General features: G+C 41.7%; 1 protein-coding gene across 2 annotated transcripts in view; it reads right to left on the bottom strand.

Annotated features, from left to right (window-relative positions):
• Window positions 1–1,386: 1,386 nt before the first annotated feature.
• The window catches only part of PSME4 (proteasome activator subunit 4), a 132,742-nt gene continuing 118,726 nt past the window's right edge, over window positions 1,387–15,402 (bottom strand). Inside the window, exons 43-47 of one of the 2 annotated variants that reach the window (XM_089528917.1) lie at window positions 10,110–10,265; window positions 7,122–7,284; window positions 4,829–4,962; window positions 4,123–4,261; window positions 1,387–3,071 (exon numbers count right to left, since the gene is read on the bottom strand). In XM_089528917.1, coding sequence (XP_089385043.1) covers window positions 4,127–4,261; window positions 4,829–4,962; window positions 7,122–7,284; window positions 10,110–10,265 — 588 coding nt within the window. In that variant the 3' untranslated portion in view covers window positions 1,387–3,071; window positions 4,123–4,126. Of the gene's footprint in view, window positions 4,262–4,828; window positions 4,963–7,121; window positions 7,285–10,109; window positions 10,266–15,402 lie in introns of both variants that reach the window. The other variant, XM_089528916.1, reaches the window with a different exon arrangement.

The raw sequence follows: 15,402 nt of genomic DNA, 5'->3' as shown, positions 1-15,402 counted from the left end.
CGCTGGAATGATTAATTTGCTCCTGGGCAGTGTTTTCTAACACAATCCCAGGTGAAAATGTGTGAAGTTTGGGAATAGTTGTACATGGGGTTGTACAATGCACAATGGGATAAGGTGTGTAAGGTATTCTGCAAAATATCTCCCAAAGTAGCTTTTCCTTAGATGTATTAGCTTTTTGTAGTGGATTTGAGCGATAGGCTCAAAGGTGCTGCAAGATCCCTTTGCATAGTGGTTTTTATATTGTCTTTTAACAAATTTTAATTGGTTAAATCTTATACTTTTTTTGCTGATATTTAATCCAGTGCAGTGTAGTGGTTTGAGCACTGGGCTATGACTCTGGAGAACAGGGTTCAAATCTCCACTCAGCCATGAAACTCATTCGGTAACTCTGGACAAGTCACACACTCTCAGGCTCAGAGGATGGCAATGGCAAATCTCCATTTTGGCCACCCTCCTTTGGACATGTTCCAGTTTGTCAACATCCTTCTTGAATTGAGGTGCCCAGAACTGGACGTAGTATTCCTGGTGAGGCCTGACCAAAGCAGAACACAGTGATACTATTGCTTCTCTTAGAATAATAGAATCGTAGAGTTGGACGAGACCACAAGGGCCATCCAGTCCAACCCACCTGTCATGCAGGAACTTTCAGTCATAGCATACCCAACAGATGGCCATCCAGCCTCTGTTTAAAGACTTCCAAGGAGTGGTGGAATCTCCTCCCCTTGGAAGTCTTTAACAGAGGCTGGATGGCCATCTGTCAGGTGTGCTATGATTGAGAGTTCCTGCATGGCAGGGGGTTGGACTGGATGGCCCTTGTGGTCTCTTCCAATGCTGACTCATGATCAGTTTGTGGTCTACTAATGCTCCTAGATCCCTTTCAAATCGAACTGTTGTCTCAGCCCAGCCCTCTAATCTGTGAAGGATGTCAACATAAATGTTCCAGTTGAGTAGAACTGCATCCAAGTCTCTTCTCTCCCTCCTGCAGGACTCGTTGCTTACCTGCTCTACACGTGGTTTGGGGAGAGCAGGGGTCAGAAAAGAAATGTCTAGTTACGTCCCTAGAGCTGGACAGATAACAAAGGAATCATATGGAAGTCCCAGAGGGTGATGTTTTTGTTATTTGCCTGGCAACGTCTGGATGATTCTTTGTGGAGCCCCAATCTCCACTGATCACTAAACAGCTGGCCTGGGGGCACCCTGGGAACTAGGTGAGTTTTGAGAAGATGGTGTGTGTGTCATTGCACAAGGGAGGTGGTGAATTACTCCCTCAGCAATAACCAAAGAAAGACATGTCATTAACAGGACGCCAACCACTATTTCAGAACATTTTCTGCACCATATCAGAGAAAAACTCCTCTGAAAAATAATGCACAGCACACTCAGAGATCTTACAAACAATTCATTTATTCAGCTTTAATCTAGGTATACAACTGAAAGGAGGAGGAGGCATTTTGGCACTACACTATACATTAGTTATTTCTGCATGTCATCTCTCAGGAGATACAGTGCTGCTGTGCTTTAAAAAACTTGGTATGGTTTTCCCAGCAGGACGATAACTGAAAAAGGAATTATATTCCTGTTTTTACAAAAACAAAGTACAGGATGTCCAGAAAGATGAACAACACGCAATTCTCAGACCCCCCCCCCCAAACAAAGAATGTATTCTTGCACTCTATAATTTATCACACATCAGAATATGCCACTGCTTGCATTCCAAAAAGGGAGGGGGCAGAAACTGCATGGTAAAAAAAGAAAAAAAATCAACATACTGACGAATAAATGAAAATCAAGCCTTAAACTAAAGTTACCTGATAAAGGTGATTTACCTTATTAATGGGAATGAGGGGTATTAAAAACCAGAAGAAATTGGCATTTGTATCAGATACAAAAGCTGAAAGCACTAGAGTAACACCTAAGTGTGTGATTCTTTACAAGTTAATCTCACAAATGGATTATGTGATTCCCCCGCGCCCCAAAAACTATACAGTGCTTTGCCAGTGCAGTGCCTCTACAATTTATACAGTCTTTTACATCTATGTAATACATATTGAACATGTTGTGAATTAAACAACTGGTAGCCCACCAGAGATGCAGACCAAAAAGGACTTTGAATGGACAGGGAGGGGGAGAGATACAGTACTTATATCTTTTTTTAAAAAATGCAAGTTAAATATTTATTCCAGCATGGGCAGGGTGAGTGAATGGAAAGATGGGGGACTAGCAAACAGTGAACATTGTATTCAAAAAGGGTTTAGCCACTCATTATTAACATATATACAAATTCTTTGTTCTCTGAAATAAAACTACAGTTAAGAGACATTGTTATCCACAGGCTCTGTCAAACGAGAAAGAAAAAAACAAACTGCCACCTACAAAGACAGAGGAAAGTGGAGGACTTGACTGAAAAGCCTGGCAATAGAAAGCACATCTCTCTATTGCAGAGTTTTAAACAACAACAAGGAATAAAGAAATTTTCTCAAAGGACAAGACATAAAAAGGAATCCAGCTCAAAGTTCTGCATAGCCTGATATTGCATGGGAGTTGAAAACAAGGGCAGAAATCCTTTTCAAAAAGTGAAGAATGCTTCTGGCCTGTTCATAGAAGCATGTAGTCAGCAGCTCATGGGTGCACACAGCTGTGGACAGATTAGATGAAGAATCTAGGCACCCAGCATTGTAGATCATATGCTCAACGGACCATTTATGTAATGAGTGACCAAGGTGGGAAGTACACAAGGTGAGGAAGAGAAAATTGCACCATTAGCCATTGAACATGAGAAGGAAAAAGGTAGGCCTTTATGTTAACAGAAGGCATTTGCATGAAGGTATGGGGAGGAATCATGATTGGGCTGTCAAACATGGAGACTTGTTACACTGGTACAGCCCCTCTCGTCAGTGGAAGAGAAATTCTCAGTCCTCCCCACAGATTCTTAACATATACATTTATTAAAAAAGGGATTCCAGTCTTAATCCTCAGTTACCAAATCCAAATGGGTTCTATTGACAATAAATTAGTTTTGAGTTTCCTTTATTTCTGCAGGAAAGGTAGTAAGCCCTCATTTTTCTTTGAACCTACAAGAGAGGATGGAGAAAGGAAAAAATAAACATGACAGAAGGAGACCTGCCACCTGCATTTCGAAAGAAAAGGGGGATATTTGGCAGTCCTAAGGATTTGGCAGGCAGGGGCTGGACTGAGAAATGCCTGTCACTAATCATCCCTGGTGTTCTCCTTCTCAAGGCCAAAAAAGACCAGGGATGCACAATAGCCAAAAAAAGAAGGCATGAATCTAGCCAGTCATTTCTCTGCCTCTCTTGACAAGGAGAAGTTTCTGCAGAGCAAGACAGTGTGTGTGGTTGAAAACAGGGGTCCTTCATTCACTGGAAACATGGGGAATATCAAAGATAAAGCCAGCATCACTGCCAGTAGGAGGCTACCAGTCAAAGGTGGTATGCTCTTTCCTTCTCTGTGATTCTAGGCCAGAGGAGGTGGCCTTTCTTACATATAGTCACAGATTAAGGACAGGGATCTGCAATGTCAGTGGTTCCAGGGGCCAGTTCCTTCTTTCGAACCCACCAGGGGCAGCACCTTTGCCTGCACACAACCAAAAGTTAGTGGCAGATGTTAAAGAAGCCCATTACCATTATTTTGCTCTAAGTCTGTGCATCTCATTTCAAAAGAGAACCACATTTTTGGAAGGCTTCTGTAAATGTGATTCTCTTTTGAAAATAATCAAAAATATTGTGTATGTGCGCGCAGACACACACACACACACACACACACACACACACACACACTAATGTGAGCAATTTTTCCCACTCCTAATAACACATGGCCATTAATAACCAGACCATTACTCAAAGCCCAGTGCTGCTGTTGCTTATCACTTTTAATCCTAACTATTTTGTTATTCTTAGATTTTGAACTGAACTTTCCAGAGAGATTCCAGGAGAGAGGGAAAATATCACTCCCTTATTATTTGACTTTAATGTGTGTAAAAATCAGTAGGCACAGTTTGAGAGCTGGCTTTCTGTTATGCTCAACTGGGCATGTTGGAGAGCTTTCCAAAGAAGTTTCTTTAGCCAAAGATTCCACAATGCGATAGATTTCACAACAAAATCTCACCGCATCATGCATAATAGCATGGCGATACCAAGAGATCAGTAAGGACCAGCAGCTGGTCATCCGTGAACTGTTGCTTGTGCTCCTGCCAGTTATCATGGTGGGTCCTCCGGAAGTTAGACAAGGTTTTCTTTACTGTCATCTGTGTGGCAAGAAGCAAAGATACAGATTTTGCCCTGTTATTCTTATGTTGTTTTTTCCTTTATGAAAAGTTATCATTTTAAATACCATGACTCTTCCAAAAACCTTTCAGCTCTGGCAACTGTGCTCCTGTAGCTGAAAATGAAAACAGCTAAAAATGCAAACAACAGCATATATCCCTATCCCCTCCCCATAAATTTAAATAAACCTCCATGTTTTTGTCTCCCATGTGCTTCAACATACCTGGATTTGAAATACTCTCCTGCTAATACTATCCATAAACTTGAAAATAAGTATTACTTCAATGCCAGTAGCACAAACAATGAGTGACTTGCTTATTAACCAGTCATACAACATATAGAAAGGTTATAAAATGATAGAACACAAACTCCCCCTTTCTGCCAAGGGCACTTTAAAAAAAGTGGGCAGAAAGGACTGACACTCCAAATGTTCCACCTCCTACCATCCCTGACAATTGGTCATGCTGATGGGAACTAGAGTACAACATTGGGGGTGGTGGTGGTGGGGTTACAGGTTCCCTATCCCTGCAGCAATCAATTATTCTTACCTCAATAGGCTGAGGATCATTCAGATGGGCACTAAGATCCATCAAAAGCTGAGGCATCCAAGTGGGTACATCATAAGGGCTGGACAGAATACATGCACTAAGTCCAAGCACACCAGCATGACGCTTAACCAAGTCTGCAAGAAAACAAGTCAGTTCTTTTATTTTATTTTGGTCCAGAATGTTGATTTCAAATCACACATACATGCTCACAAAAAAGAGGCATGGGTAGTTTCCATTCCATTTGCATTAAAAGCCCAAAACACTTTGCTGAAAGAACTGTGTGATTATGACCTGGATCTTAATGAACACTCTGCAAATAGAAGAGCATCTTTCTGTCCATAGAAGGGCCTCTGATCCAAAAAGAAAAAGGGGGAGGGGCACATTCAGGGCTGCAAGGGATATTTTAACAAAAATGGGCTCCTTCTTCTTCCACTGTGCCAAAATACCTTGTAGGCGCTGGAAGCCAGCAGATTTTAGAAATTAAGCAGTGTGAGGCCTATTATCACACGGTAGGGAGACTGCCAGGGAATACCAGGTGCTGTAGGCTACATATTCGGTAGAAGGCAATGGAAAGACACGTCTTGAGTATTCCTACTCTAAGAAAACCCTATGAAATTCATGGGGTTGCCACACATTAACAGGTGGCTTGAAGGTACATACTTTTTCCACTGATGGGATGGAGCTGCCACTGCATGAATGGAACTCTGTGGAAGTAACATGCCTGCTGAAGGAGCATTTATTAGGATCCAGCTTATAATTAATTGAAAATTATTCAGGGGAGGGGTTAGATTCTAACTTTTACCCCCTCAAAAGTTAAAATTAAATTATAACTACAACAGCAAATCACAAAGCCAGAGAACAATGGGATGGGGCAGGGAGTAAAGGATTGCACTCCCAAGTCTTTGTAACATTAGGAATGATCTTGACAGAAAGCACCACAGGAAAAGTGCTATTACAGAAGAAATATGTAAGCTTGCAAGCATCAACACTGCTTCAGGTGGCAAGGGGTGAAATGAACAGGGCCTCATTGGGTGATTTCCAAGTGTTGGGTGAGGAACAAGTGAAGAGATATTCCAGAATAAGATCTGCTTAATAATAATAATAATAATAATAATAATAATAATAATAATAATAATAATAATATTTATTATTTATATTATATACCGCTATTCCAAATTCGATCACAGCGGTGTACAACAAACCATTCAAACCTTAACCATTCAAAATAGCTGTTCAAAAGTGAGAAATTATTAAGGAAAGTTGTAAGGGATATTATCAAGAGACCTTGTTATAAAAGCAATGCTTAAACATATTCTCACAGTCATATCTCAGGGATATAAGTACAATTAGCTCTCTTTATCCACAGATTCTGCATACACAGTTTCAACTATCCATGGCTTGAAAATATCCCCTCAAACCCCTGGGGAAAAAAATTCCAAAAAAGCAAACCTTGAATTTGCAATTTTATATAAGGGACACCATTTTGCTATGATATTGTATTAAGTGAACTTCGGCACCCATGGATTTGTTATCCATCAGGGGTCCTGGAACTAAAGCCCAGCAGATACCCAAAGGCCCACTGTAAGTCTTTTACAAACATTAGTTTCCATCGCAGTCTTTGCCTTTACAGAGTGGTTTAAAACTTTTATTCTGTTTGTTTTGCATAACCACTCAGACTAAGCTAATAATCAAATAAGTTTGCTTAAAACCAGACATCATCATCATCATTATTATTATTATTATTATTAAGTTGGAGCCATGTTGGAACTGCAAGATTGCCAAATGGCCTCTTAACCTTTAGTTAGTTATTTATTAAGTTACTGACTTCTTCAGGTCTGTTATCTGACAAGGGTCTGAACTGTCTTGCCTGGTGAGCTATGACTGTTTTAACAGATCACTGGAAAACCTGCTATGGACACAAATTCCCCCAACTCATGCCCAGGTATACCCTGTGACTATGTACTTACAAGATCCTGTGTATCAGATAGCATACCCAACCTCTGTGCTTTTAGCCCCATTACTCCTTCCCTATCCGTACTGTGGTTCAGCCTTCCCATCAGCAGCTGCAGAATCTAGGATGCGTTCCTGGCTTCTGCTCTCACCTCTGATTGACAGATTTACTGACTGTCCCAAATGCAACATCCTCAATACTGCTCCAGACTGGATCACACATCAGAAATAGGAGTGGGCCTCAACCATTTAGGAACACTAAATCTTCAAAACTGAAAAGCAGATGGCACTGGCAAGTGTTTTTCACCACAATTTCTGCTTTCTTGAGTTAGTCTTTCCTTACCTGCTGGAGGGATGGTATCCACTACTGTGCTGAGATCTCGTTTTCTCTTCTTTGGGAGTCTCCTCTTACAAAGGTGCTCGAAGTGAGTCTGCATTGGGTCATCAATTGCCAGGAAGTGGCACTGGAGGAGGCCACTCAGTGTAGTGGCTGCCATCTCTCTGACCTAGCATCAAGCCAAGACACCAGTGGATCAAGCATTCTAGTGAGTATGCTTAGCTCACAAGTTAGCATTTATTCCCCAGGATACATTTTCAAAATTACCCTAAAATAATGCATGACCTCAAGTATTTGATCTCCCAATGATCTTGGTTCCTGTTGAATATAGTTATTAATATGGCATTAATCAGACGAATGTTACCAAGTATGAGAGGATTTAAAGGAAAGCCAATGCCTGGCACGTTTACTCATTCCACTGCCAAGCCTTCTTTCCTGCAGTTGGTACAGCACTTCATATTTCAGGTGAGCAAAGGTGGAAGTGTGACATGTCCCCGCCCTTCAGGTGCCAGGCAACTATTTAATAAAGGCTTAGCCCAAATTTGAACAACACGCTATTAACAGGAGAGGGAAATTGCTTCAAGAACCAGTTACAGGACTGCCAAAAGAGAGGAAAGCAGTGGGGCAACAGGCATTAGAATGGTCAGGATTTATAAAGGAGGAAGCTAACATAATAACCATTGTGTTGAAGTGTATTGGAAGGAGGAGAGACTTCTAAAGGGAGAGGACAAACATTTATTCTTATTCCTCTTACTAATCAAAATTGAGGGACACTATTAGAGGAGAGAGTAGAAACAGGAAATCTATTGCTATCTTTCCACTGTGCTGCCATGCCAGGCACAACAGAACCTATTCTATCAAATGGCAGAAGCTACTCATATACATACACAATACACATACTGTACAGTGAAGTGGAAAGAAAGCACTGCTGTAACAATGATAGTAGTGGAGGTGGTGATAATGATGATGATGCTTCGGTGGAAGCTCCGCCCCATAGGGTGGAAGCTCCACCCCTGGCATGTGACTCCGCCCCTGGAGGGTAGAAGCTCCACCCCCAGCATGCGGCTCCGCCCCTGGAGGGTGGAAGCCCCACCCCCGGCATGCGGCTCCACCCCCGGAGGGTGAAGCTCCACCCCCCGGCTTCGGCCCCCCAGTTGTCTGAGGGACAGCAACCTGGCCCCCGGCTCAAAAAGGTTGCCTACCCCTGCACTGGAGGGACAAGTGAGCACCACATTAGGGCTTGCCAGCTCAGAGCAAGGAAAAAGCAAGATTGCAGCCATTGCAAAAGCGAGGCTGCCATGGCAACATGGCCACAAGAGATTACAGAGAGGTGTTTTGTCGATCTGTATTGCTTCCCTGCAAGCTCATACCATTCAACCGATCGTTTTGCAAATTTGTTCTATAAATTGGTCCTGCAAATTTGCATTGCTTTTAAAGGAAGAAACAGCAAATAGGGATTTGTTTGTTTTTTCTATTATTGAATGAATGTTCTAACTAATGGGGCTGAAAGAAGGTTAGCAAAGGCCAGACCTAGGCAGAGTAATGCAGCTGCTTGAAGCAGCAAATGCAGAGGGGCAGGGAATAAATGAGGCCTAGGGGAGTCATGCCACCTGGCCCCCTAAGCTAGCCTGCTGCAGACCTCTGCAGCACAGTCCCGCCATCACTGTTAAAGTGAAATTTAACAGCTACTCTGGTTGACATTTGCATGGGGAACAGAAAGATACAGGATCCTGCACTTTCACCTCAGGTGGCAACATGTCTTGGGCTCATCCCTGAATACTAGTCTCAGCAGTATTCCTGCCCATAGAATCACAGAGTTGGGAGAGACCACAAGGGTCAGTTCAACTCCCTGCATGCAGGAACTCTCAATCAAATTATCACGGACAGACGGCCATCCAGCCTCTGTTTAAAGACCTCCAAGGAGGGAGACTCCACCACTCTCCATGTAACACCACAGCAGAAAGTGAAGAGTAGTCATTTGTAAAAGTACTAAACATAGCTTTTAACACAATCCTGGTGTGGTAACTGCTACACAAAGCAGCATGTTCCAATCTGAATGGGAAACGACGTTTCAGAAACCCTTCCATAACCAACAGTGGTCTTGTTAATTTATTATTTGACTTATCTGCTTGGACATTTCACTCATATAGAAACAATAACAGCCGCAACACCCATTTCACTCAACCAGAATATAATGTGATAGCAGCGGTTTGGATATGATCATGTTATGTCTGATGTTTAAATATATGGTAGATAATGAAAAAATGGATCTAGTGTAGTGGTCTGAGTACTAGATTAGGACTCTGGAGGACCAGGGTTCAAATCCTTGTTTGGTCATGGAAACTCACTGGGTGACTTTGGGCAAGTCACATTTTTCAAGGTTCACAGGAAGGCAATGGCAAACCTCATTTGAATCATGCTAAAAAAAAATCTGTGACAGATTTGCCTTAGGGTTACTTTAAGTCAGAAATTAATTGAAGGCACACAATAACAATTAAGAAGTGCATTTTGTATATAAAAAGTACTTGCTCAGAGAAAAAAGAGAAAGCATTATCCTGAAAGGTTAAGCATTTTCAAATCCTACTGATTTTAATGAGGAAGATTTAAGTGCCCACTTAACTAGGTTGTTGGAACCAGCAAATATTGTGGTTGCTACAAATCAGAAACACAATGGGCCACTACTGGGCAAACAGAAATGTAATGGGCAATGTAAAAGAAAGCCTTAACCATAGCTGAAATGGACAATATAACTGAAATAATGAAATAAAAATAGAAATTATAATGAGCTGTTATAGAAATATGAGTACCTTTTACTTTCTGGCATTGTACAAAGTACTCAACTATGCAAACATTTGTTTGTGATCAGTAATATGATTTCAGTGGTTATCTGACTATTTTTAAAAGCACATGCATTCTAGGTCAAGTCCAAGATACAATTCGATTTGAATTTCATAAACAGTTGTTTAAGTTGACAAGAAATGTAAACATGTTTACCTCAAGCTGTTCATCTTCAAGTAGTTTTATAACCAGCCATCTGATGTCATCTACTGCTTCTTCATTGTTTAGGAAGATAAAAAGATTATAAAATACCATGGTCTGGAGGTAGGTTAGCACTGTGTACCTAGCATGCCAGGAACTACTCTTTGCGGTCTGCAAAAAAAGACAAAAATAAAGAATAAACAGCAGTGATTTTGCAGTGATAACTAGTTAAACAAACTAGCAGTGATAACTAGTTAAACAAGAAGTTTAAAACCCATGCATATGTGGAAAAAAACAAACCCCCTTTAACTGCATTTCAAAGTTTATCTACCAGTAATGGAGATGCGGGAGGATTACTAGGATTTTTTTGGGAGAGAAGCAAACAGCCCCCTCATTTTGAATCATGATTTTTGTAGCCATAAGGATTATGCACAGATGCCAAGTCCTGAAAATCTCTATCCCCTCCACTTAATCCCTTTCTCCACAAATCCAAATAAGAAATCTTTACAAAGCTTTCAAAAGTATCCCTGGGGTGCCTCCAGGGAAAAGAGAGCTAGGATTTGGAAACGGTCATTAAAAATGCCCCTATTCAGCTAGTTTATTATATTATATAAATAGCCATGTACATGTGAACTTGCTGTTTGGACTATGCCTCAACCTCTTATATCCTTCCACCTTTCTCAAGTGAAGAGAGATGTTTATTGGACCCTGAGGGGTTAAGAGCCACTGAGGCTAGGATAGGCTACTGCGAGGGGCAGTTGGAAAGAGTTTTAGGTACCCGAGATAGGGATGAGGAAAGTTCTTAATTAAATTGTTGTGATAATATCCTGAGGGAGATACAGTGCTTGGAAACTAGTGGAGTCACATATAACCAGAAGGGCTAAAAGATACAGAAGATAGATAAAGGTTCAGTGAGAACTTAGATTGTAAAGAAACATTTATAAGGCTATAAAGAAACACAAAGATAAGCAAAGGAATTTGTTAGGCTGTGTAACTACTAAAGTATTTATATATCATATCCTTCTTGAATACCATCAATTAAGAAAGATACTGTATTCAGCCTGATTTGAAGATGAAGTCCTTTTTTTTTTTCAACAAACAGTTGTCTGAAGAAGTTAAAGAAACATATTCAAAATGCTAACAACAGAGAGAAAAGTTTTTTAGGTTTGGGGACATATCAGATAGCGGGGGTGTGGTTGTCAATGAGTAATTGGTAACACGTTTGGGGGGGGGAGAGGATTTGACGACCCAGAGAGCTAGAGAGAGTTCTAGTGTAGGTGGCACTAGAGGTGAGAACTGTGTTTGAGTATCCCGTCACAAATTAGGCTGGTGAGATCAAAAAGACGCATTGTGCTGCCATCAGAGAAAAGTAGTTGGGTGGCTAAGTCTCACCGTCACAAATGGGTGGCAGTGGCACACAGTGAAAAAGAGATTTTGGCAGTGTCACATTGTCACCTTCACAGGTATATTATAGCCACTATGCCACTATGGTAACTGCAGCACTTAAAGGGAAGAAGCCAAAGGAAGCGTACATGCCAAAAATACACCTAACCTCCAGCTACTGGAATAACATTAGCTCTTTTTTTACCCAGTTTGGCACAATAATGGCATGCCAAGGAAAGCATTTGGTCTGTGAGATCATCAGGAGTAGCAATTCCCATTCCCCCAATGCCAGAGACTGTTATACCATATTTGTGCCAATTGGTGGTGCAGTGGTTAAATGCCTGTACTGCAGCCATTCACTCAAAACCACAAGGTTGCGAGTTCAAGACCAGCAAAAGGGCCCAAGCTCGACTCAGGCTTGCATTCTTCCGAGGTCACTAAAATGAGTACCCAGACTGTTGGGGGCAAATTAGCTTACTTGCTAATTAGCTTACTTGCTGTTCACCGCTATGATCTTTGGAATAGCGGTATATAAATAAAACAAATTATTATTATTATTATTTCTTTTCTGGAAACTCTCCAGGGAACAGCAGCAAGTAACTTGTCACCAGCATTGGAACATGGGCTGCCACTCTGAGTAGTACTGTTCTATCATATGTTAGTCCTAAACTAAGCTTTCAGAGCAGCCGAATCTATTTCGTTTTCCTGTTGATCTAATGGCTTTTTCCTTTTTTGCCCATTCTCCATTTTTTAAATATCTAACTCACACAAATTAGGTGAAGGCAGGATAAAAGCACGTCTAGCCGATCATGGGCTGCGGTTCCATGAGGAGGGCCTTCTTGCAACAGACGGGTTGCATCTCACGCCAGTTGGAAGAAATGTTTTTGCCAACAGTCTCAAGAACTTGATCAGGAGAGCTTTAAACTGAGTTCCGAGGGGAAGGGAGACAATATTAAGGAAGGCGAAAGGGATGGCGAAAATAGTCAAACTGACATAGAGGAAACAAGGCAAACAGTGCAAGGACCCAGCAGTGGGAGGCAAAAAAACTTGCACAGGCAGCAAGTAAAAGGGAACCATGGTCTGCGATGTCTCTACACTAATGCACAGAGCATGGGAAATAAGCAAGATGAACTCGAACTCCTAGTACAACAAAGCAAATATGATATAATAGGCATCACTGAAACCTGGTGGGATGAGTCTCATGATTGGAATGTGGAAATAGAGGGGTATAACCTTATTAAGAGAAATAGGCCAAACAGGAAAGGAGGAGGAATAGCACTATATGTCAGAGATATTTACACCAGTGAAGAGATCCAGGACATCGATCATGGAAGCCAGGTGGAGAGCATCTGGATAAGAATCAAAGGGGAGGGAAACAACAAGGGTGTTACGGTGGGAGTCTACTACAGACCCCCAAGTCAGACTGAGGAATTGGATGCTATCTTTCTAGAACAGATGACCACACAGTCAGAAAAGAGAGATATAGTAGTGATGGGCGACTTCAACTATCCTGATATTTGCTGGAAGTCAAACTCAGCAAAATCCTCAAGGTCTAGCAAATTCCTCACTTGCCTGGAAGACAATTTCATGGTCCAAAAGGTGGAAGAGGCAACAAGGGGGTCAGCTATTTTAGATCTGATCCTAACCAACAAGGATGACTTGGTTAATGGGGTGCAAGTGTTGGGATCATTAGGTGGAAGTGACCATGTTCTCCTGGAGTTTGTAATACAGTGGAAAGGAGAAGCCAGGCATAGTCAAACACACATTCTAGACTTTAGGAGAGCGAATTTCAGTAAACTTAGAGAAGTATTGAGGGCGATTCCATGGTCAGAAGTACTAAAAGATAAAGGAGTTCAGGACGGATGGGAATTTCTCAAACGAGAGATACTGAAGGCACAATTTCAAACAGTTCCAGTGAGAAAGAAAAACGGGAGGTGTCTCAAGAAATCAGGATGGATGACTAAGGAACTTTCAACCGAGTTAAGTTTGAAACGGAACATGTATAAGAAATGGAAAAAGGGGGAAATCACGAAAAAGGAATTCAAAGAAATAGCAGGCATGTGTAGGGGTAAAGTCAGAAAAGCTAAAGCGCAGAATGAACTCAGGCTTGCTAGAAAGGTTAAGAACAATAAAAAGGGCTTTTTTGGATATGTCCGCAGCAAAAGGAAGAAGAAGGAAACGGTAGGGCCACTGCGTGGAGAAGATGGCAAAATGCTAACAGGAGATAGAGAAAAGGCAGAATTACTCAACACCTTCTTTGCCTCAGTCTTCTCAGAAAAGGCAAAGGGTGCTCAACCTGAGGATAATGGAGCAGAGGACAGAATAGGGGAATTTCAGCACAGAATAAATAAAGAGATAGTAGAGGAACACCTTGTTAATCTAAATGAATTTAAGTCTCCGGGACCAGATGAACTCCATCCAAGGGTATTAAAGGAACTGGCAAAAGTAATATCAGAGCCATTGGCAATCATATTTGAAAACTCCTGGAGAACAGGAGAGATCCCAGCAGACTGGCGAAGGGCAAACGTTGTCCCCATCTTCAAAAAGGGGAAAAAAGAGGATCCCAACAATTATCGTCCAGTTAGTCTGACATCAGTTCTAGGAAAGATTCTGGAGCAGATCATTAAACAGAGGTGTTTATCACACTATGCTCTTAAAGAGGTACTATTCCAGTGTGACTCCTCTAGCTGCCTCCTGTTGCATGCTGGGATTGGCAGTTTTAAGGAGGGGTATTTAGAATTCTCAGGCAGAGAAGTTCAGCTCCTTAAAACTGCCAATCCCAGCATGCAACAGGAGGCTGCTAGAGGAGTCACACTGGAATAGTAGCTCTTTAAGAGCATAGTGTGATAAACATCAGAGAGTCTGTGAACATATAGAAGGCAATGCCATAATCACAAAAAGTCAACATGGGTTTCAGAGAAACAAGTCATGCCAGACAAATCTAATCTCTTTCTTTGATAAAATTACCAGCTTGGTAGATGAAGGGAATGCTGTGGATATAGTATATCTTGATTTCAGTAAGGCCTTTGACAAGGTTTCCCATGACATTCTTGCAAACAAGCTTGTAAAATGTGGGCTAGACAAAGGAACTGTTAAATGGATCTGTAATTGGTTGACCGGCCGAACCCAAAGGGTGCTCAACAATGGCTCCTTTTCATCCTGGAGAGAAGTGACCAGTGGGGTCCCACAGGGCTCTGTCCTGGGCTCAGTGCTATTCAACATCTTTATCAATGACCTGGATGACAGAATTGGGAGCATACTTATCAAATTTGCAGATGACACCAAATTAGGGGGAATAGCTAATACCCCAGAGGACAGGATCAAGATTCAAAATGACCTGAATAGACTAGAAAGCTGGGCCAAAGCTAACAAAATGAAATTCAACACAGAGAAATGTAAGGTATTGCACTTAGGGCGGAAAAATAAAATGCACAGATATAGGATGGGTGACACCTGGCTGAATGAAACTACGTGTGAAAGGGATCTAGGAGTCCAAGTAGACCACAAGTTGAACATGAGTCAACAGTGTGATGCGGCAGCTAAAAAGGCCAATGCAACTTTAGGCTGCATCAATAGAAGTATAGTGTCTAGATCAAGAGAAGTAATAGTGCCACTGTATTCTGCTTTGGTCAGGCCCCACCTAGAATATTGTGTCCAGTTCTGGGCGCCACAATTCAGAAAGGACATTGAGAAACTGGAGCGTGTCCAAAGGAGGGCGACAAAAATGGTGAAGGGTCTGGAAACCATGCCCTATGAGGAACGACTTAGGGAGCTGGGGATGTTTAGCCTGGAGAAAAGAAGGTTAAGAGGTGATATGATAGCCCTGTTTAAATATTTGAAAGGATGTCATATTGAGGAGGGAGCAAGCTTGTTTTCTGCTGCTCCAGAGAACAGGACCAGGAACAATGGATGCAAGCTACAGGAA

This window comes from Sceloporus occidentalis, unplaced genomic scaffold (assembly GCF_023333645.1).
Source record: "Sceloporus occidentalis isolate IW3139 unplaced genomic scaffold, rSceOcc1.0.p SCAF_6, whole genome shotgun sequence".
Classification (NCBI taxonomy): domain Eukaryota; kingdom Metazoa; phylum Chordata; class Lepidosauria; order Squamata; family Phrynosomatidae; genus Sceloporus; species Sceloporus occidentalis.
This window is presented reverse-complemented; position numbering and strand designations above follow the sequence as displayed.